General features: G+C 36.8%; 1 protein-coding gene across 1 annotated transcript; it reads right to left on the reverse strand.

Annotated features, from left to right (window-relative positions):
* Nucleotides 1-11,573: 11,573 nt before the first annotated feature.
* Nucleotides 11,574-13,997, reverse strand: LOC135229413 (olfactory receptor 4A5-like). Its single transcript, XM_064279004.1, has one exon. The coding sequence runs from the start codon at nt 13,370-13,372 to the stop codon at nt 12,656-12,658; it is 717 nt and encodes a 238-aa protein (XP_064135074.1). The 5' UTR covers nt 13,373-13,997; the 3' UTR covers nt 11,574-12,655.
* Between the last annotated feature and the right edge of the window lie 10,479 nt (nt 13,998-24,476).

Consider the following 24,476-nt stretch of genomic DNA (forward strand, 5'->3'; position numbering starts at 1 on the left):
GGCCTCACCTTACCTGACTTCAGAACCTATTATACAGCCACAGTAGTCAAAACAGCCTGGTATTGGTACAACAACAGACGCATAGACCAATGGAACAGAATTGAGAACCCAGACATAGATCCATCCACGTATGAGCAGCTGATATTTGACAAAGGACCAGTGTCAATTAACTGGGGAAAAGATAGCCTTTTTAACAAATGGTGCTGGCATAACTGGATATCCATTTGCAAAAAAATGAAACAGGACCCATACCTCACACCATGCACAAAAACTAACTCCAAGTGGATCAAAGACCTAAACATAAAGACTAAAACGATAAAGATCATGGAAGAAAAAATTGGGACAACCCTAGGAGCCCTAATACAAGGTATAAACAGAATACAAAACATTACCAAAAATGATGAAGAGAAACCCGATAACTGGGAGCTCCTAAAAATCAAACACCTATGCTCATCTAAAGACTTCACCAAAAGAGTAAAAAGACCACCTACAGATTGGGAAAGAATTTTCAGCTATGACATCTCCGACCAGCGCCTGATCTCTAAAATCTACATGATTCTGTCAAAACTCAGCCACAAAAAGACAAACAACCCAATCAAGAAGTGGGCAAAGGATATGAACACACATTTCACTAAAGAAGATATTCAGGCAGCCAACAGATACATGAGAAAATGCTCTCGATCATTAGCCATTAGAGAAATGCAAATTAAAACTACGATGAGATTCCATCTCACACCAGCAAGGCTGGCATTAATCCAAAAAACACAAAATAATAAATGTTGGAGAGGCTGCGGAGAGATCGGAACTCTCATACACTGCTGGTGGGAATGTAAAATGGTACAACCACTTTGGAAATCTATCTGGCGTTATCTTAAACAGTTAGAAATAGAACTACCATACAACCCAGAAATCCCACTCCTAGGAATATACCCTAGAGATACAAGAGCCTTCATACAAACAGATATATGCACACCCATGTTTATTGCAGCTCTGTTTACAATAGCAAAAAGTTGGAAGCAACCAAGGTGTCCATCAACGGATGAATGGGTAAATAAATTGTGGTATATTCACACAATGGAATACTACGCATCGATAAAGAACAGTGACGAATCTCTGAAACATTTCATAACATGGAGGAACCTGGAAGGCATTATGCTGAGCGAAATGAGTCAGAGGCAAAAGGACAAATATTGTATAAGACCACTATTATAAGATCTTGAGAAATAGTAAACCTGAGAAGAACACATACTTTTGTGGTTACGAGGTGGGGAGGGAGGGAGGGTGGGAGAGGGTTTTTTATTGATTAATCAGTAGATAAGAACTGCTTTAGGTGAAGGGAAAGACAACACTCAATACATGGAAGGTCAGCTCAATTGGACTGGACCAAAAGCAAAGAAGTTTCCGGGATAAAATGAATGCTTCAAAGGTCAGCGGAGCAAGCGCGGGAGTCTGGGGAACATGGTTTGCGGGGACTTCTAAGTCAATTGGCAAAATAATTCTATTATGAAATCATTCTGCATCCCACTTTGAAATGTGGTGTCTGGGGTCGTAAATGCTAACAAGCAGCCATCTAAGATGCAGCAATTGGTCTCAACCCACCTGGAGCAAAGGAAAATGAAGAACACCAAGCCCACATGACAACTAAGAGCCCAAGAGACAGAAAGGGCCACATGAACCAGAGACCTACATCATCCTGAGACCAGAAGAACTAGTTGGTGCCCGGCCACAATCGATGACTGCCCTGACAGGGAGCTCAGCAGAGGACCCCTAAGGGAGCAGGAGATCAGTGGGATGCAGACCCCAAATTCTCATAAGAAGACCAAACTTAATGGTCTGACTGAGACTGGAGGAATCCCGGCGGCCATGCTCCCCAGACCTTCAGTTGACACAGGACAGGAACCATCCCCGAAGACAACTCATCAGAAATGAAAGGGACTGGTCAGCGGGTGGGAGAGAGATGCTGATGAAGAGTGAGCTAATTATATCAGGTGGACATTTGAGATTGTGTTGGCAACTCTTGCCTGGAGGGGGGATGGGAGGATAGAGAGAGAGGGAAGCCGGCAAAATTGTCAAGAAAGGAGAGACTGAAAGGGCTGACTCAAGACGGGGAGAGTAAGTGGGAGTAGGGAGTGAGATGTATGTAAACTTATATGTGACAGACTGATTGGATTTGTAAACGTTCACTTGAAGCTTAATAAAAGTTATTATAAAAAAAAAAAAGATCTAGAGAAGTTTTTATTTCCTTTTCTGAAGAGTAAATGTGACTACATGATTGGGATTTATTCACTATTTGTTCAATAAATGGAGGTATTAATATCTCTAAGTACCATAATAGAATCCAATTATAAATTCGGAAAATGATTAAGGGGGGAAAACACACACACACACTAATTTTAATGCCTTAGTATGTATGTTATGGGTAGACTTACCAAGAGGGAAACATCTAAGGTCAGAGCCTTAAACAAATGATCTTTGTAATACAGAATTGTTGTTGTTATTGGGTGTCATCAAGTTGATTTTCAAGTCATGATGACCCACATGACTGTACAACTGCTCCATTGAATTTTCTTGGCTACAATTTTTATGAAAGCAGATCCCCAGGTCTTCTCCTGAGAAGCCACTTGGTGGATTCACAATGTCAAATTTTGGTTAGCAGCCAAGCACTTATCCATTGTACCAAACTGCTACAGAACAATTATAAACAGAGAGACACCTGTGATTTATCACCTAAGTCGACAAGAATGTATAGGTGGCTTTACTAAGAATCAGAAAGGCATTCATTACATAAAACAAAATAACCTGTTCCAAAAATATTTAATATTTATTGTGTGTCTTAATTACCTAGTGCTGCTGGTGACATAGTGGTTAAGAGCTATGACTGCTAACTAAAAGCTTGGTAGTTCCAATTCACCAGGCATTCCTTGGAAACCCTATGGGCAGTTCTACTCTGTCCTATAGGGTGACTACAAGTCAGAATCGACTCGAAGACAGTGGGTTTGGTATTATTTTTATTTGCTATGACACAAATTGGAAACCCTGGTGGCTTAGCGGCTAAGTGCTATGGCTGCTAACCAAATGGTCAGCAGTTCAAGTCCCCCAGGTGCTCCTCGGAAACCCTATGGGGCATTGCATAGGGTCGCTATGAGTCAAATACCAAAACTAGGTAGCCTTAAATAAAAGAAATTTATTTTCTCATTTTTCTGGAAGCTAAAAGTCCATCTAAAGTACTGGCTGTGTCAATTCCTTGCTTGTGAATAGCCCTGGGCATTCCTTGGCTCCCTGACATTCTTTGGCTTTTAAAGAATCCTCACATGGTTTGTGTGTCTGTGTATATTCTGGTCTTTTAATAACTCAGACAAGATTAGGTTTAAGATCCACCCTACACTGGTATAGCCTCATTAACATAACAAAATAAAACTGCTATTTCTAAACAGGATCATATATGCAAGTACGGGGGTTAGAATTTCAATACATATTTTGGAGATGGCCCAATTCAATCCAATCCATAACATTGTGTTAAAAAGAAAAAAAAAAGTATACTCAAAGTGTTTAATGGAGGCAGATCCTGAAACTGCTCTGTGATATGTTGTTGTTGTTAGGTGCCATTGAGTAGGTTCCACCTCATAGTGACCCTTGTACAACAGAAGTAAACATTGCCCAGTCCTTAACCATCTCCACAATTGTTGCTATGTTTGAGCTCATTGTTGCAGCCACTGTACCAATCCATTTCATCCAGTGTCTTCCTCTCTTTCATTGACCTTCTATCTTACCAAGCACAATGTTCTTCTCTAGGGACTGGTCCCTCCTGGAAAACATGTCCAAAGTACAGGAAGCAAAGTCTTCCCATCCTCCCTTCCAGAGAACTCTGCCTGTTCTTCTTCCAGGACAACTTGTTTATTCTTCTGGCAGTTCATAGTACATTCATAATTTTTCAGCGACACCATAATTCAAAGACATCAATTCTTCTTCAGTCTTCCTTATTAGTTGCCTAGCTTTTGCATGTATATGAGGTGATTGAAAATATCATGGCTTGAGCCAGGCACTCATTAGTCGCAAAGTGACATCTTTACTTTAAACACTTTAAAGAGATTTTTGCAGCAGATGTTTCCAATGGAATACTTCATTTTATTTCTTGACTGCTGCTTCCAAGGGGGTTGATTGTGGATCCAAGTAAAATGAAATCCTTGACAACTTCAATCTTATCTCCGTTTATCATGATGTTTCTTATTGGTCCAGTTGTGAGAATTTTTTTTTATATGTAGAGATGCAATCAATACTGAAGGGTGTAGTCTTTGATTTTCATCAGTAAGTGCTTCAAGTCCTCTTTGCTGTCAGCAAAACCAAACCAAGAACCAAACCCATTGCCATCGAGTGGATTCCAACTCATAGCAACCTTATACACAGAGCAGAACTGCCCCATAGAGTTTTCAAGGAGCGCCTGGTAGATTCAAACTGCTGAGCTTTTGGTTAGCAGCTGTAGCACTTAACCACTATGCTACCAGGGTTTCAGCAAGCAAGGCTATATCATCTGCATATCTCAGATTATTAATGAATCTTCCATTTATCCAGATGCCACATTCTTCTTCATATAGTCCAGTTTCTCGGATTATTTGCTCAGCATACAGATTGAATAAGTATGATGAAAGGATACAACCCTGATGCACACCTTTCCTGATTTTAAAACCATACTGTATCCACTTGTTCTATTCAAACAGCTGCCTCTGGATCTGTTTACAGGTTCCATAAGAGCACAATTAAGTGTTCTGCAATTCCCATTCTTTGCAATATTTTCCATAATTTGCTATGATCCACACAAATGCCTTTCTGCCTTTCTATACTCAATAAAATACTGGTTAACATCCTTCTGGTGTTCTTTGTTTTAGGCAAAATCCATCTGACATCAGTGATGATATCCCTCATTTCATGTCCTCTTCTGAATTCACCTTGAATTTCCGGCAGTTCCCTGTGGATGTACCACTGCAACTGTTTTTGAATTATCTGTGATATGAATGACTTTAAGCATGTATTTCAACTATTGGAGAAGGTCGATTAACTAGATATACTAAATGGGGTTGAAGTACTTTTCTGTTCAAAAATGAGTCACAATTCACAAAATCGACCGTACACTACTTGGTTATCCTTGCTTCATCACAGTACAAAGTTAACAAACTTCATTTCTTATGAATTTATCTTCATCTATGAACATATGCCATGTAAATTTAATTAATTTGACAAAGTCACTTATTTTTTTGTTAGGTTAACTTTTTTAAAAATCTTAATTTTTAATTTTAAAATCTCACTGTCTGGGACTAAAAGAAATGTTTGATTAGGTCACATTTTTATGTTTCAGGAAGGCACCATGCTTCACAAATAAGAATTTGAAATAAAACCAAACATTGCTGTCCGCAAAGGAAAATTAACACAGTATGATTCAATATATAGGGGGTTAAACCTATGAAATTTTCTTTTTCTCTAAGGGCTATGACATATTCTACTTATATAAAGAATAATTTATATATAAGTCTAAAGATAAACAGTCTAAAGAATCCAACAAAAATGATTAAAAAAAAAAAAGACTGGGATCACTGATAGTGAAAGCACTCCTTGGTTCTGTGAAATAATGAATATCATGTTCTGAGTGAGGGCTACAGCCCTCTTCCAACTAAGGTTACTTTTTTACTCCAAAGTTTCCCCACAGCATTTTTCATTTCTGAGTTTCTCAGGGTACAGATAGATTAAATGGTTCAACATAGGGTTATGAAAGCTAAAACCACAGTCACGAATATATCAGTAGGAAGGGAGATGTGGGCCTTGCATACAGGAAGATACAGAAAATAAAGAATAAAAAGACCACAGTCATATGAGATGCACAGGTGTTTCCCTTCCAAACAATTAGTTTTCAAGGAGTGTAAGATGGCCCCATAGAAGACTAGTAGGATGAAGATCATCACAGTTAAAATTGCCTCTCCATTGGCTATCACAGAAACAACTGTTCATGCAAGCAAGTTTCAATAAGGAATACACATTACACACAAAGCTGTCAGTGACTTTGGGGCCACAGAAAGGGGGCTGATAAATAAAGAGAATTGAACCAAAGAGTGTAGAAACCCTCCAATCCAGGCTATTATCAACATGAGAACAAATATCCACCAAATAATGAAGAGGTTTACAGATGGCCACATATTAGTCATACGCCATACCAGCAGAAGAGTAACTTCAGCACCAGCAAATAAATGATCTATAAAGACTTGTGCCGTGTAAGCATGGAAGGAAATGAACTTTTTTTCTAGTAGAGCATGTCTATGATCATTTTGGGAGCAATAGAAGTAGAATACACAGTCTATATAAATGATAAACAGGCAAGAAAAAAAAAAACAACACATGGGGAAACCCAGGGATTGGCTGGCTATGATTGTCACCAAGATGAGCAGATTGACCACTACCTTCACAATGTAGCTGGGTAAGAATGCGACAAATGAAACTTTTTCCCCCTTCAGGATATTGAGTGAGTACAGGGAGGACAAACTCAGTCACAATGTTCCCATTCTTCATGTTTTCTTTTGAAGATGTTGAACTCGGTGTCAGAGCCTGCAAACCAAAGGGTCAATAATAAATTTGAGAAGAACAGAAACTCTAGGCCAAAAATTTGATGCCCTACTCAACAGTGTTTCTCCATAGAGCCTTGCACACAACAGTTCTTTAGAAAATGGGTTCTTGGAATCTTCTCCCACAATAATTTTCCCATGTTTTTTGCTTCACTCTCCATGATGAGACTTTGGTATTAAAGCTGAGTTCTATATGTGAGCGGCTACATCTGTGACATGATCTGCTGAAAATAAGAAGGCTTGCTCCAGAACATCCTTCAAAATGCTGAATTTAACATTATATATTCTTTATTTCATTTTATGAGCTCTATATTTTAACCAGGAACCAACCTACATTATGCAGATTACACAACCTTGCTTGCTGAAAGCGAAGAGGACTTGAAGAACTTACTGACGAAGATCGAAGGTCACAGCCTTCAGTATGGATTACCCACACAAACAAATCCACTACCTTAAAGTCGATTCTGACTCATAGCGACCCTATAGGACAGGGTAGGACTGCCCAATAGAGTTTCCAAGGAGCATCTGACAGATTCGAACTGCCGACCTCTTGGTTAGCAGCCATAACACTTAACCACTACGGCACTGGGGTTTCCGTATGGATTACACCTCAACATAAAGAAAACAAAAATCCTCACATGTGGAGCAATAAGCAACATCATGATAATGGAGAAAAGATTGAAGTTGTGAAGAATTTCCAGGGTTGCATCCATTTGTTGATACATCTCAACTGGTATTCCATCAATTCCTGGAGGCTTGTTTTTCACCAAAGCCTTCAGCACAGCTTAGATTTCTTCCTTCAGTACCATCAGTTCTTGATTATATGCTATCTGCTGAAGTGGTTGAACTTCAATTCTTTTAGTACAATGACTGTTTTCCTTCCATCTTCTTTTTTCGGTAGTTTATTTTATTTTGTTGTTGTTGTTGATAATATACACAGCAGAATATACACTGATTCAACAATTTCCACATGTACAATTCAGTTACATTTGTTATATTCTTTGAGTTGTGCAACCATTCTCCTCCTCTTTTTGCGAGTTTTTCCTCCACAACTGTCACAAACTCATTGCTCCTAAGCTGGCTGTAATCTTTACAGAAGTGGATTGAGACAGGTCTTTCCCCTACAGAGCCAGCAGCTAGGTTCCAACCACCAACCTATCGATTAGCAGCCTAGTGCTTAAATGTTGCTGCACCAGGACTCCTTCTTTAGTAGGGAGTAATAAAAAAAGAAAAATAAAAAAGAAAAACTCATTGTCATGGAGTCAATTCCAAATCATAGTGGCCCTATAGGAGAGAGTAGAACTGCCCTACAGGGTTTCCAAGGCTATAATCTTTACGGAAGCAGACTGCCACATCTTTCTCCTGTCCATCCATCTCCTTTAGATGCTGCCAGCACTGTTTAATATTTTTCCCATAGATTTCTTCAATATTGCAAATCAAGGCTTAATTTTTTTTTTCAGCTTGAGAAATGCTAAGCATGTTCTTCCTTTTTGGTTTTCTATTTGCAGGTTTTTACACATTTCATCATAATACTTTGCCTTCTCAATCCATCCTTTGAACTCTTCTGTTCAGCTCTTTTTCTTCATAATTTGTCCCATATACATTAGCTGTTCTGCCTTCAAGAGGAAATTTCAGGACCTCTTCTGACATACATTTTGGTGTTTTCTTCCTTTACCATCTTTTTAGTTACCTTTTCCTTTCTTCATGTATAATGTTGTTGATGTCATTCCACAACTCATCTAGTCTTTGGTCGTTAGTGTTCAGTGCATCAAATCTGGTCTTGAGAAATAGTCTCTAAATTCAGGTGGGATATACTCAAGGTTGTACTTTGGCTCTCATGGGCTTGTTTCAATTTTCTTCTGCTTCAATTTGAATTTACACATGACTGATTGATGGTCTGTTCCTCAGTCAGCCACTGTCGTTGTTCTGACTGATGATATTGAGCTTCTTCATTGCCTCACTCCACAGATGTAGCTAATTTGATTCCTGTGTATTCCATCTGGTAAAGTCCACCTGTATAGTCACCGTTTATGTTGTTAAAAAAAGGTGTTTCCAATGAATAAGCCATTGGTCTTACAGAATTCTATCTTGCAATCTCCAACATCATTTCTATGACCAAGACCATATTTTCCAATTACTGTTTGTTCTTTCTTGTTTCCAACTTCTGCATCCCAATCACCAAAAGTTATCAATGCATCTTGATTGCATGTTTGATCAATTTCAGACTGCAGAAGTCTGAATCTTCAATTTCTTGATCTTTGGCATTAGTGGTTTGTGTGTAAATGTGAATAATAGTTGTATTAGCTGGTCTTCCTTTTAGGTGTATCACTATTACCCTATCACTGACAACATTGTTCTTCAGGATAGATAGATCTTGAAATGTTCTTTTTGACAGTGAATGTGATGCCATTTCTCTTCAACTTGTCATTCCGAGCATAGTAGACCATATGATTGTCTGATTCAAAATGGCCAATACCAGTCCATTTCAGTTCACCAATGCCTAGGATATCAACCTTCAAACGTTCCATTTCATTTTTGAGAATTTCCAGTTTTCCTCCATTCATTCTTTATACATTCCATGTTCTCATTACTAAGGGATGCTTGCAGCTGTTTCTTCTCATTTTGAGTTGTGCCACATCAGCAGATGAAGGTCCTGAAAACTTGACTCCATCTACGTCATTAAAGTTGGCTGTACTTTGAAGAGACAGCTCTTCCCCAGTTATATGTTAAGAGCCTTCCAACCTGAGGATCTCATCATCCAGCACTACATCAGACAATGTTCTGTTGCTATTCATAAGGTTTTCACTGGTCTTTTTTTTTTTTTTTGGAAGTAGATTGCCAGGTTCTTCCTCCTAGTCTGTCTTAGTCTGGAAGCTCTGCTGAAACTTGTCAGCCATGGGTGACCTTGCTGGTATTTGAAATACTGATGGCATATTTTTCATCACAGCAACACATGAGCCATGACAGTACAACAAGCTGACAGACCAGTGGTTGTTATTATTGTTATATTAGACCCAGTCAATCATGAAAGAGGCAGTGATTTGTCTTCAAGGAACAGATAATGTTCTCTTTTTAGCTCTGCTGTATGTAGATTTCCAAGAAACTTTTTATTCATTGCCATGAAGTATCACCAAAGATTATCTATGACCAAGAAATACATTTCATAGCAAAGCAATCTACTAATATGCGTGAAGTTTACTGGTCTTACTAATGTTCCCATTACCCATCAGACATGACAAAATTATGGATTTGGTTCTGAATACTCTATGATAGTGCTGCCTGGAAAACAAAAGACAACAAAAATAGCATTGGTATGCTATCCCACAGAATGCGGTATATACTTAAACCAAGACCATCTCTCCTGTAGCCAGAATAAAAAGCTTGTGAACAAAACATAGAGGTCAGAGTGGCCCTTGTCACTATTATGTCTAATATTCAAGTATTTCTGCTTTGTGTATTCAAAATTTTGAGCTAGCTATGTTTGGAAGCCCTAGTTGATAAGAAAGAAATGTGTCTGCCAATGAACACAGCTCTTCTTCCATTACATTTAAATGGAATTAGTCCCATTTTTTATTTGGGGATTCTATGCTGATGAAAAAGGCAGAAAGAATAGATTACTGTGCTGCTGTCATGTTTAACTATACAAATAAAATATTCAGTAGTTTAAATCAGATATTAAAAATTCAAAATTCTGAAATCTTTAGAAGACAATGTAGAATGTTTTCCTGTCCTTGTAATAGAGGATGGAGCCCTCGTGGTACAATAGTTAAGAGTTTGGCAACTAACCAAAAGGTTGGCAGTTCAAATCTACCAGTTACTCTTTGGAAACCATATGGGGGCAGTTTTACTTTGTCCTATAGGGTTGCTATGAGTCCGAATCTACTCAACCCCAACAAGTTTTGGTTTTATATTAGAGGACATCTTAAGTAAGACATAGAAGTGTTAACCTAATACATAAAGATTGAGAAATTTAACTACGTTAAGAAGTATTTTCAAATGAAATTATAAAAGTGTAAAAAGAAAAAACACAAACAGGGAAAAGACTTTTGTACTACTTTTAACTGAAATTTAAGAATTAGTACACAGGATACATAAACAATTTAATAACAGAAAGACAATCCAATTGAAAAACTGGCAAAAGGCAAGAATAAGTATATGTCATAGAAGAGGGGAACACAGTGACATCTAATAAACATGAAAACATGCTCAACTTCAATAGAAATAAGAAATGAAAATTAAAACCACAGTGAAATCACAGCTTTATACCCATTGAATGACCAAAATATCAAGCATCTACAATATCTGGTGTTGGTAAGTATACAGAGTAATGGAACTGTTCAACTCTGGTGGCAGGAGTATAACTGAGGATACCACTTCAGGAAAAAATTGCAACCATCTGTAAAAGTGAACATGTAAGTGCCCTTTTTAACACAAAATAATTTCTTTTAGAATATCCACAATGACACTGCTTATGATAACAATAACTGGAAACAATCTGTACAAGCACTGACCAGGGATGGATACATAACCTATGGTATATTCAAACAATTAAATAATATATAGCAGAAAAAATAATTGGACAAGAGCGACATGCAGATATATAATCAAATATTAAATAGTAAACATTGAGTGATATAAGTTAAGATTAAGAAAACTATGAGCTACATGATGTAATTTTAATAAAAGTAAGGAATAAGAAATCTAAATATACATTAAGGATATATACATTCATAGTTAAACTATTTTTAGCTATGATTAAAAAACTAGGAATTGAATTACTTCTGAGAAGGGGTGGAGAAATGGCATCAGAGAAGTGAAATCAGGCAGTTTCAATGATATTGGTAATATTCTAGGTAAGAGGCTACAAGATTTACAAACAATTGCATATGTTGTTGGATACACATGAAAAATTACACAGTAAAATTTAAAAATAAGAAAAATTCTAAAATCTTTCTTTTAGTCAGAAAAGTAAACTCTTGTTAAGCATAGATAAAGATCCATGTTACACTGAGAAAATTCTGCCTGCTTTCTGGCTTTGGGATGTCCCTGGACGGGCTGTAGACTGAGAAAAACTTATTTTTTTACGTAAAGTTGAAAAAACAAAATTTTGTTTTTGCCAAAACAAATCATTACTAAGTCTTTAAGTAAAAAGCATTTAAGTTTAATACAACTTTTAGGGAACATGCTGTTTATGCGACATAACACATTTCTTTCCGTATCTTCAATTTTATGGAGACAAAATCAGAAGCTCTACCTACTCTTTTAAGAACTGCAAAAAAAAAATGCACATAATAACTAATGAGGAATGTGCAAAATATGTTTATAACTTAGATTGCGATTTTCATACCCAAATTGAAACAGTATCTGTCCTCTAATCAAGAACTAAAATGAGTTTTCTTCATCAACCACATCCCATCTATCAAAATTACTCACTCATGGTGTCTCAGACAAAACACAATATCATGTCCTACTTAAATATGCAGAATTAAAAATACATGGACATTGGCCAGAACTACAGAAGTAATTTTAAACACAAAATGCAAAGTACAGCTAAAAAAAGCTGTTGTGCTAAGAGGATAATGAACAGTAAAATTTTACATCACTCTCTTGGCCTCAGAAATTTGTTCTAAGTGTTAGCCAAAATGTTTTCTCATTAAATTCAGTGATAGAAAAATTTCTAAAGTAACTTGTTTTACTCTTTTTAAAAGAGAAGGAAAAAAAAATTCTTCTAAGTCCTGTTTCAGTATATACTCAGAAAAATAAATTTGCAATGTGAGCTTAGTTTTATTTTTGTTTATAAGAAGAAAAATACCTATGCCGTTCATCCAGCCTCCAGAATGACTCTATTAGGTTAATTCTAACCTAGAAGAATAATTTATTCTACATTTTGGATGCCTTTTTTTTTTTTTTTGTATCAATAAAGAGAAGTATACCTAGAGAATCCATAGAACTGACTAAAGCAGTCATTGTGATAATTTATTTCCTATTTCTTGCTTTAGCATTAGCAATAATATTTTCAGTGTGGAAGCATATTCTTAGTCTACCTGTGGTTAATTTTCTATTCCAGATTTTTTTTTCATAGCATTTTTCATCTCAGAATTTCTCAAGCTGTATATAAGAGGATTCAACATTGGAGTGATAAGCGTGAAGACTGCAGTCATAGATTTGTCAACAGGAAAGTTGGAAACAGCTCTAACATACAAGAAAATAGAGGGAACAAAAAAGAGGACAACTACTGTGATGTGAGAGTTGCAGGTAGACAGGGCTTTGCATCTCCCTTCCTGACTGTGAGTCTTCAGGGAGCTTAGGAGGACCCCATAGGAGATTAGTAGAAGGATAAAAATTAGCATACAGATGGCTCCACCATTGGCAACAACAGTGAGCCCTATAAAACAGGTGTCAGAGCAAGCAAGTTCCAACAACGGGTACATGTCACACATGAAGTGATCAATGACGTTGGGCCCACAGAACGGGAGGCTGTACACAAAGAGAAGTTGAACCACAGAGTGCAAAAAACCTCCAACCCAGGCCACCACCAGCAACAGAATGCAAACCTGTTGATTCATGATGATCAAGTAATGCAGTGGCTTACAGATGGCAACATAGCAGTCATAGGCCATTGCCACCAGAAGAAAGACCTCAGCACCACCAAATAAATGTTCTATAAAGTGCTGGCCCATGCAAGCTGGGAAGGAAATAGTCTTTTTATCACAGAGTAAGTCTACAATCATTTTAGGGGAAACAGCAGTGGAAAAAACAGCATCCATGAGTGACAGGCAACGAAGAAGTACATGGGGGAATCCAGGGAGGGGCTGACAATAGCAGTCATGACAATGAGCAAGTTGCCCACCATCATTACAATGTAGATGAGCAAAAACATGACAAATAACGCTTTTTGGCCCTCAGGATCCTGAGTAAGTCCCAGGAGGACAAGATCTGTTACATTGTTACTGTGTCCCAATTACTCTTCTACAAGACCTGTTTCAGAGATGGGAGCTCAGTAGAAAAAGACCTGTAATGAAATCATGAACACAATTATTAGTATACCCATTAGGTAATGGAGCACTTCTTCACTATTAATCTTCTACAGTGGTTTGTACTTAATAAACATTTAGAAATGTCTACTGGGTGCCATAGTGGTTAAGTACTATAGCTGCTAACCAAAGGGTCGGCAGTTCGAATCTGCCAGGCACTCTTTGGAAACTCTGTGGGGCAGTTCTACTCTGTCTTATAGGGTCGCTATGAGTAGGAATTGACTCGACAGCAGTAGGTTTGTTTTTACTGGGTTTCTCTTCCAAATATCCCAATTCTCTCAACAATTCTACTTCTCAGATGACTGGATTGGACCTACAAATAAGAGGTTCTATCTCTAAATGTGGAAACCCTGGTGGCATAGTGGTTAAGTGCTACGGCTGCTAACCAGACGGTCAGCAGTTCGAATCCACCAGGCGACCCTTGGAAACTCTATGGGGCAGTTCTACTCTGTCCTATGGGGTCGCTGTGAGTCAGAATCGACTCAAAGGCACTGTTTTTTTTTTTAAATCTCTAAATGTTAGTGGATCTTCTATAGAGAAGAACAGTCAGAGACCCAACAGTTAATCCTTTTTTAGAATATGACAGTGCTTGGCACTGAAGTCAGCAATGACAATGAAGGAAATTATTTCTGCTCTCAAGAAACTTATTCTCTGGTGGTGAAGATAAACTCTAAATAAATAAATTTACATAGAATCAGTACTTAGAGTTGGTACTATTTGTGGTGAGTACCTTTACAATATGATCTGTATAGCACCAAAATTAACCCCTCTTCAGGAATATCTCACTAAATATTATGATGTTCCACTATTAGAAGCTCAGTCCCTCCTGCCTCAGAGGTTGTCCAATCTTCATGAATCCTTAAATTTGAAGAGGCTGGAATTTGAAATGTATCAATTATTTAGCACAATATTCCCTGTAGCAATTATTTGGACATGGATTGTTGGTCTCTTCTTAAGGGTCCATAATGCTTTCCATTTCCTCTTTGCCTATCCTACAACTATTAACACACTTCCAAGCTCTATTGGCATAGAGTTGTTACTTTAAGTTGGTAGTATTTGTGATGAGTACCCTTGCAATATGATCTATATTTTCAGCAAATATTTTTGAACTGAAGTTACCAACTAGTACTTTAGCAGCCAGTATTTTCAAACCAGTTGGGGGTGAGCTGGGTAGTGACTGGGGGAGAAAACAGACACTGTAAAGATAGGTAGAAGACAATGGAACAGCGTTTTAAAGATATGCTTCTTAGGCACTGAGAGTGGTCAAAATTAGAACTTCAATGCCCAGATTTCAAAAGGAGCATATTCAAAGGAAAATTCCAAACTCAGCATAAGAAAGTATGAGTTGTAGACATTTTCTAAATTTAGTCACAAGTCTGTCTCAATTTCCTCACTGGAAAGTAAAAGGATTAAATTAGATAATCTTGGAATCCTTTCTAGTTCAACTGTCTATGATACTTTCAGTGAAAACCCACCTAATTTTATTCTGCTGTATACTTCCATTTACATATTTATAATTAAACAACAATCTCCAAGCTCATCACTATGACTTTAAAAATGCTAGCCAGTGTTGAGATTTGACCTTTACAGTGACCAAATAATGGTTAAAGTATCTCACTCAGTGTACCTATTTAAGGCCCAGGATATCCTTAGAGAGAACATAGCAGTGAAGAATAATGTGAACTCTGGAAAAACAGTTTTTGAATTCCACCTTCACCACTTACTATCTATGTGACCTTGGGCAACTTAATAAACCTCTTTGTGGCTCAGTTTCAGAATTTGTAAAATGGGGATACTAATAATACCTATCTCTTAATGTTGTGTGTTTCTTTTTTTGCATGTACAGCACCTAGATCACTGCCTGGAACCTGATAAAGAATCAACAAACCATAACTTTTATTATTGTTCTTGAATGTTTCACTATAGACATCGGATCAAAACAAATGATCTGGATCTTTGTCCATTTAGTAATATGTACATTACTTATAAAAAGAATATTATAGACCTATAATTCATGAACACCCAGTTTTGGACATAGGATAAAACTGTACATTGTAAGAATTATCCATTTTGCTGAATATCTGTAGTAATATCTACCTGTCATGTTATGTATATTGATGGAAGTTAAGCAGAAAAAAGGAAAAGATTGTACCCATGCATCAGATGGAGACCTGAAGAGTAGAAAATGAAAGAAAAGGAGAATCAAATCAGGAAGCAGAGATATTATATTTGAGAAATATTATACCCAGTAAATTATACACGAGTAATATTAATGTGTTAAGTGTGGATAGTGTTTTTAACAAATCTTCTTCAGGAAGATTTCTTCTAGTGAAAGAGTGCTGGAAGGCCAACCTCTGAGGCTTCCTGAACTTACTCAGAAGGCTTCTTGGGAAGCCATTGTAAATAAACAGAGACCCTCCTAGAAAATAAAGAATAAAAAAGAAAAGAAAATGAAAGCAAAGGAAGAGAAGACGAAAAGATAAAAGAAAGATGGGAGGAGAAGAGAAGGAAAGGGAAGAAAAAAGAAAGGAAGGGAAGCAAAAGAGGAAAAAGAAAAGAAAATTCAAAAGGAAAAACAACAAAAAGAACAAGAACATTGACTCCTCAAAGTCCATAGCTCTTATGGTTAAGGACAAATTCAAATAAGAGTGAATAGTACATATATAGATATAAACACAAACTTTAGGATTATTCATCGTTGGAGAAAGTTGCTGAATGACTAAACCTCAGATGTAGACAAGCTGATTTCATTTATATTGATTTGGTTTGGCGGGGGCGGGAACATGTGCAGAAGAATTCTGAGCTTTCTTTTAGAAACCAGCTGTAATGAGAGTTCTATATGTCTGGGTGGTTCAGGATTTCTGTCATTTTAGAAGCTGTAGATTAATAAAGGCACATCTGTTGAAGAATATAATGGTAAAGATAGTTTATGTCTAATTACTTTTTAACTACTGACCTGCAAAGTCTAATGTTCTTAATCTTATTAATAATTAATGCTGGATTTCACTGAAATATTCTACTGGCCAGCTAAATTACATGTAAAGAAAATGAGTATGTGAAGAATCCACTATAGTTTCAGTCCTCAAAGATTTGATACTATAAAAACTAAAAGTATGGGTAGGCTTTCAACTTAAACGCCTAAGTTAACATCTTTCTAGAAAAAAAATCCTTTGCTTTTTACAAATAGAAGTTAAAATGCCATAGTAACAAAAATAACCTCTGTAGTACATTACAATTACAGTTTTATAAGTCTCTCTAAGTTACAGTAGAGGAGGCATTTCCTGATCCCCTGTTTCTTTTTGTATATATCCTAATAAGGTTGTTGTCATTATTGTAAAATATTTACACATAAAAGCACATATCAAGCTTCCAAACACAACAGGCATTTGTTCTTTATACCCTGACAGACTTGATATAATACATAGTTTTAAATTCTCTAGCTACGGCTGCTGACCAAAGGGTAGGCAGTCCGAATCCACCAGGCACTCCTTGGAAACTCTATGGGGCAGTTCTACTCTGACCTATAGGGTTGCTATGAGTCGGAATCGACTCGAAGGCACTGGGTTTTACTGGGTTAGTTCAAATACAAAGCCTTGGTGGCTCAGTGGTTAAGAGCTTGGCTGTTAACCAAAAGGTCAGCAGTTCGAATCCACCAGCCACTCCCTGGAAACCCTGTAGTTTTACCCCATGCTACAGGGTTGCTATGAGTTAGAATCAACTCAATTGGATGGCAACAGGCTTAGTTATTTGATTTAGTTCAAATACATCTAAATTAATTATAAATATTTATTAATATATCATGTTACCTATGAACCAAAATTACAAATCTATCAACTTATTTTTAATGCACATGTTTCTTTTGTTATTTGGCAAATGGACAGTAAATGTCTATCAGGCTAAAATACTAAAGCCAAATAAACTATGTATATTCTGATTAATTTTTGTGTTTCTCTTGCTTAACTTTACAAATTCAGAATTAACCTAATGAAATATATTTAAGACATTAGCTATATTTCAATATATCATGTAAATTTATAATGAGTGTTTTCCATTAAAGATTTCAAAAACTCACCTCTTGGGTCTTGTCCTTGCTTCTGAAAATCAGGGCTTCTTTCACTGAGAATAATTGCCGATATCTCCTGTACTTATCTGCAAACACAGAACACATGGCAATGTGTGTTCAGTGGATCTAGAAATAGTTCCAAGTGGTTACACTTTTCATACTTCCATACACGCTGTTCATCATATATATATATATATATATATTTGATAAATGTGGAGGTGTATATGTATCTAAAGTGGATGCCTGGAATATGAAGACATTTAAAAATATTGTCAGTTTTTGGACGGAAACCCTGGTGGTTAGTAGTTAAGTGCTACGGCTGCTAACCAAAAGGTCAGTAGTTCAAATCCACCAGGCACTTTTTGGAAACTCTATGGGAGCAGTTCTACTCTGTCCTATAGGGTCGCTATGAATCAAGATTGACTTGACTACAAAGGGTTTGGCTTGATTTTGGTTTTGGTCAGTTTTTACAGTACAAAGATAGTATACAGATGAATGTTCTTACCTGTTGGGAAAATGTGTTCAGAGAACAATGAAGATGCTATGTTTGCATGAGTCTGCAAAAACTGGGCAAATTAATGGAAATTAACCTGGCCAAGCCTGTTATTTAGTGACACAAACAAAGAAAAAAGGAAAAGTTACTGATATTAGTTATTTGAATTTTTCTCCTTTTAATCAATTAAGATGAAGCAACCAAAAAGTATTTTACTTTGACTGAGGATTTAGGGTAACACTCATGTCCCTAGTCATTAATTCTGTACCTAACAGGGCAAATGCTGGGATTTATCTTCCGGGAAAAGTCAAAGACAGAGTTTTCTCACAGATAGGAGCAGAACTTTTCAGCAATTCAGTCATTCAAAAAGCATATCCAAAGACCATTTCTTTCCTCATTAAAGAATGCCCGTACATCTCTCCAACTTCACTTCAGAAAATCATGCACTTCCAGAAATTCCTACCAGCAATGAGAGATATGTATTAACAGAAAATATAACAAGAAAACATCTACAGATCTAGATGCCAATTAAAGAGAGCCTCCAGCCTGGATAGGAATTGGAGTTTTCAGAAATCTCTTGGGTCATTCTGTCAGGAAATAGTTCTTCCATTTATAAATGCAGACGTAGTGTGTGGCTTTTTACATCATCACTGTTTTAAATGAAAGACAATGCAAATTCATTATAAATTAGTTTGTTAGAATATTTGGAACAAATTCATATGAAATTTCCTCTCCTGGACAGTTTTCCTCCCCAGACAATCCCTAAAGGAAAAAAGCCTTGGGTCTTGCCAAGAAAAAGTAGCAGACAAGCAAGTAATGAGAAAAGTCTGTAATGTGAAGAGAAAATTCTAAAATAAGTTGAATAATAAATTATGAGGTTTATATTAGTAAATCTTTAGGTAATGCAGATAATGTTTATTTCAAAATGAAGGGAGAACAAGCCCCAGATTCTCTTGCCTAACCATATTCCTAGCAGAGAAAGGCCTTACTCTGACTGTTAAAGGGTGTATACACAATAAACTCTACGGCTCAGAGGCAGAGAGCATTGGAACTAGCTAAGTGACTGATATTTACCTTCCAATTCTTAAAAGGCAGATAGGCACAATTCTGCAGCTCTGGATAGGAATAAATGTTCATCTAGGTCAGCTGGAACCATACTGATCTATTTCTGAAACACAATCAACAATTGCTTTCATCAATAGTTGCAACATAAAGATTTAACTCCTAATCCAAGAGGATGTGTCTTAATTTAATCACTTTATTCTCAGTTGGACCAAGACTCAACTTGACTAGGACTTCAAACTGGTACTTTAACTTTGAGCCAGCTAAAATTTTACTTGCATGCATGGCTCCTTTACACAAAATTGATACATTTTATCAAATAACCCTGAAGCTTGCCATAACCTTGAAGTTTATAGTTGTGATGTCCAATTAATAAATACTTCATATTCAAAAGTTTTTAGTTGAGTTTTCTGTCATTTGCAACCAAAAGCAACCTAACTGAAACACCCTGATCTTAAATGTATATATGAATTTAGATTAATTTATGTGTATGAGTGTGTTTTTTGAGCCAGTGTCAATTGATTTAATTTTTACATTATAATCTGTCATTACTGTTTCAAAATTTAAATACAATTTCCATTATCATTCTTCTTTGAAATGAACTTTTAGAATCAGAGAAATGTTAGGCATAGTTATATGTGGAAAGAAAGAGAAAGAAGTGAAATATATGTTTATTTTTTTCCCAAGGATATACTTAGTATACTCACTATTTTGTGAGATAAAATTTAGACATGAGCACACTCTAAGCTAATTCACTACATTCTTCTGGCAGTCCATGGCATGTTAATTATCCTTTGCTAATACCACAATTAAGATGTATCAATTCTATTTTTTGTCTTCTTTTTTTCTTAGTACAGCTTTTGCATTAGAAAGCCATAATCCTAGTGCTCAGATAACTTTGGAAATGTCTATTTTATGAACATATGCAGACAGACACATTGGCAGAAGCCTAATACTGCCACCTCGTGATGAACAACACTAGGAGGTGGAATTCAAAAGTTTCCTGATAGAGCTTCGAGACGCATGCTATTTGAAAGACAACTAGTAGAAGATCACTGGGATCTCATAAAGACGTGAGTAAATGACATCATGAGTGCCATTTATGTCATGGGTGATGTCAGAGGTTCATTTGCTAAGAGGCTGATCAACATAACAAAACTCCTTAAAAAAACGAGATAGTACATACAGATATATGGCAAGGAATGTGGCTCGGACAAGTCTATCATATTCCTAAGCATAATTTTCAAAACAAAATGGAAACTCTGGCAAGATTTCCACTTCTCTTGTTGAAAGATATGAATGCAATATTCTCTTCCTGCTAAAGAAAAACAAGATACTTTGTTTTCAAAAGAAAGTTCTCATATAGAAGGGTGTGATTCAATATAGAAATATGCTGAAATTCTCCCTCTGAATGGTACAAACTTAGTCAAAAAAGGCAAAGTTCATTCTCCCCAGTGCGCAGATGTATGAGCAGTATATTCAGCATGTAGGAAGCACTTGGTTCTCACAGTCAGAGCTATGCCTGGCTCTTTACACACTCATGGGTTGTGGTTAATGCACTCACCATTTGGTCAGGCAAACAATCTCTTGAGAAATGGACAGTCAAGAAATGAAGTGGTAGAGAATGCTGTTATGGAAGGCGTTATGGGTATTCTGAGGGAATATTAAAGTGGGTCATGTAGATGACAACAAAAAACCCAGGCATTGGCTCAAAAAACAATAGAATGCCTTTGGCATAACCCCCAGAAGTGGTCACTTGAATATTTAAAATGAATGACATACAATTATGCCCAGAATAACAACATATTCCCCTAAGCCAAGCAAAGTCACTAATGTGGTAGGAGACTATGCTGTATAGAAATAGCAGGAAAGCTCTTAAAATAGGGCCAAGGACCAATGCACAGTTGTAGAGAAATTGCAAAGAACAACTGGCTACAAATTCTGGTGGCTTAAAATGAATTTATCCTGAAATAATTTTTTTTTTCTGAAAGATTTTTAATTCCACTTTGGGCTTCACTTACTCTGTAATTCAAACCACAGCTGAAAACACTAGGAAACTATTCAAATAAAACATTCCATACCAATTAATTCTTCCAAATTACATCTCGTCGGACCAACTCAAAAATTTTCCCTTGCCCAGAACCAAAAACCAAACCCATTGCCGTAGAATTGATTCCAACTCATGATGATCCCATCTGTTACAAAGTAGAACTTCCACACAGGATTTTTTTTTGGGGGGGGGCTGTAATTTTTACTGAACCCGATCAACAGGACTTTCTTTCACAGTACTGCTGGGTGTGTTCAAATCACCAACCTTTAGGTTATTCATTGAGTACAAACCACTTGCACCACCCAAGGATGGAATACAGATATATGGGAGGTTGGTTATAGCTAAATCCGTGTTTGATTAGATACAGATCCATACCTGGTTGAGTACAGACCCTTGTAAGGTCACATAAAAAACCATGTGTGGTTGAATACAGGCCATATGTGATCAGATACATGCTATTGTATGGTAAACTGTAGCATCATGTGTAAATGGATATAGACCTGTGTTTAGTCAAATAGTCATCTCAGTAGGCAGATACGAACCCGTGTGTGATCAGAAACAGATCCACATGTATTCACATACAAATGTGTGTGTGCAGTTTCAGTACACAGAATTAAAACCTTACATAATCATTGGAGGAATTGGAGGAGCTGGCTTTTGGATATTGGAGTGGACCCAGTTGAGATCAAGAATTGACAATCTAAGCTGTGATCCAGAGATTAGGAAGCTGGATTCAGAAGGAAAGGCCAATGAAACTACTTCTCAAAGTTCTTTCCTGCTTGGAGGTTAAAAAGATAATTTACTTCAAAAGTTTTAAAGCTTTGCTTTTCACATTTATGTCTTTAATCTATATAGAGCTTGAATTTTAAGGTAGTGTTTGAGGTGGTAATATAGCTAACTAGATTTTTCCAGCACCATATATTGAACAACCATTCCACTTCCTACTACCCTGCAATGCCATCACTATTACATATAAAATATCTATGGATCCATTGTTCTGTTTCTTGACTTTCTATTTCCATCAATTGGTCTGTCTATCTATGAGCCAACACTATAGTGTTTAAATTACTGTATTGTTTCAGGTACTATAGCTGTGTAACAAATTGCTCCAAAATTTAGTGGCTGAAAACAACAATCACTTTATTATCTCAGATGGTTTCTCTAGGTCATGAATCTGTAAGCAGCTTAGCTGGGTACTTCTGGTTCATGGTTTCTCATGAGGTTAAGTGATTGAGGACGAGGTCATCTAACAGGTTTCTTTATCATATATCTGGTACCTGGTCTTGAAAGTCTTGAAAAGTGATGGCTGGAATAACTGGCACTGTTTGGGCATCTCCCTCTATTTCTATGTTGTTTGTCCATATAGTCTCTCAAGCATGGAGACTTTTACATGGTGAATCAGAGCTCTAAAAGTATGTGTACCAAGAGAGTGAGCAAGGTAGAAGTGCATTGTCTTTTTTTTTAACCTAACCTTGGAAGTCACATAGAATCACTTCTGTCATATCCTATTAGTCCCCAGAGTCACAAATTCCCTTCCATGTTCAAATAGAAAGGGCATAGATGCCACCATTTGAGAAGGAAGTGGCAATGTTCTGGAAAAACATATATAACAGGATATAATGTGGTAGAAATACAATATGCCACAATATGTCCTTTGGCCTCAACAATGCACACCCCCTCCACAAGAAAAATATACTCACTGTCCCCTTTCACAAGGTTCCTCTCTCAACCCTCATCCAATGACAGTATTGAGTTCTGACTTAAGGGTCAGTATCTTATCTTCTAAATCATGTCCAAGTGTGGATGAGACTCTGAGGTGTAGTTCCATTCAGTCTGAAGACCTATGAACTAGAGATACCTTATCTGCTTCCTCATCCCCACTGCCCCCCACCTCCTGCACACTCTGACAGTTATGGGATAACTTCTAAACACACTTACATTCAAAAAGGGGAAATATGAGAGATTAACAGAAATGATGTTCCATAGAAATTTTGACAACCTATTTAAAAATATGCATGTTATTTCCAGGTCCTTGGTTATCTGTCCCGTACTTCTGGTAGTGATTTTTCCATGCATCTTTTCCCAAAATACCTTTGGGATTTTGATTCTACTTTCTGAATTATCCATTCTTTTCCATAATATATACTTTGTGTTTGTAGGTTACCAAAGATATTTGAAGGATGTGGGGGTGATTCTTATCACATTCAAATTTAATTTACTTGCTTGTCTTGGAAAAAGATGGAAAGACAGATTTAATATGTGTGGAAAATAGAAGGTTAAAAATTCCATATCATTGATCTTTACATTTTGTGATTTGTCTTTATATGATAAATTCTTTAGAACAAATTCAAAGTCTATTTTTGCTTATGATCTTTCAACATCTTCATTTCCCAAAAGGCTGGTATCGTTTGGAAACCAATGTGGGTAACTGTCTTATTATCTAGTGCCGCTATAACAGAAATACCACAAGTGGACGGCTTTAACAAACGGAAGTTTATTCTCTCGCAGTCTATGAGGCTAGAAGTCCAAATTCGGGGCATTGGTGCCAGGGGAAGGATTTTTCTCTCTGTCTGCTCAGTCAGAAGGTCCTTATTATCAAACTTCCTCTGGACTAGGGGCTTCTCAGTGCAGGAATCTCGGGTGCAAGGGACATACTCTTCTCCTAGCACTACATTCTTGGTGGTATGAGGTCCCTCTGTCTCTCTGTTCGTTTCTCTCTTTTATATCTCAAAAGCGATTGGCTTAAAACACACTTAATCTTGTAGATTGAGTCCTGTCTCATTAACGTAATTGCCTCTAATCCCAACTCATTCACATTATAGAGATAGAATTTACAACACATAGGAAAATCATGTCAGGTGACAAAATGGCGAGCAATTGCACAATACTGGAAATCATGGCTTAGCCAAGTTGACACATATTTTGGGGGCACACGATTCAATCCATTACAGTTATTGAAGCAATTATATAGATCAATTAGACAAAGCAATACCTTTTGTTTGAATTACTCTGTAACAAGTGAGAATATCAGCTATTCCATGTAGGGAAACGATGAACAGGTTGAGACTCAGGAAATCTGAATACTTATTCTTAGTCTACCACAGTCTGAATGTGCAATTTTGTAAATGTCTGTTTCTTCTCTCAGTCTCAGTTTCCTCATTTGCAAAAT

The sequence above is a fragment of the Loxodonta africana genome, unplaced genomic scaffold (genome assembly GCF_030014295.1).
Source record: "Loxodonta africana isolate mLoxAfr1 unplaced genomic scaffold, mLoxAfr1.hap2 scaffold_29, whole genome shotgun sequence".
NCBI classification, from domain to species: Eukaryota; Metazoa; Chordata; class Mammalia; order Proboscidea; family Elephantidae; genus Loxodonta; species Loxodonta africana.

Bases quoted from the DNA above. Each gene is read 5' to 3' on its own strand.
- LOC135229413 (XM_064279004.1), bottom strand. From the start codon at position 13,372: ATGGATGCTGTTTTTTCCACTGCTGTTTCCCCTAAAATGATTGTAGAC.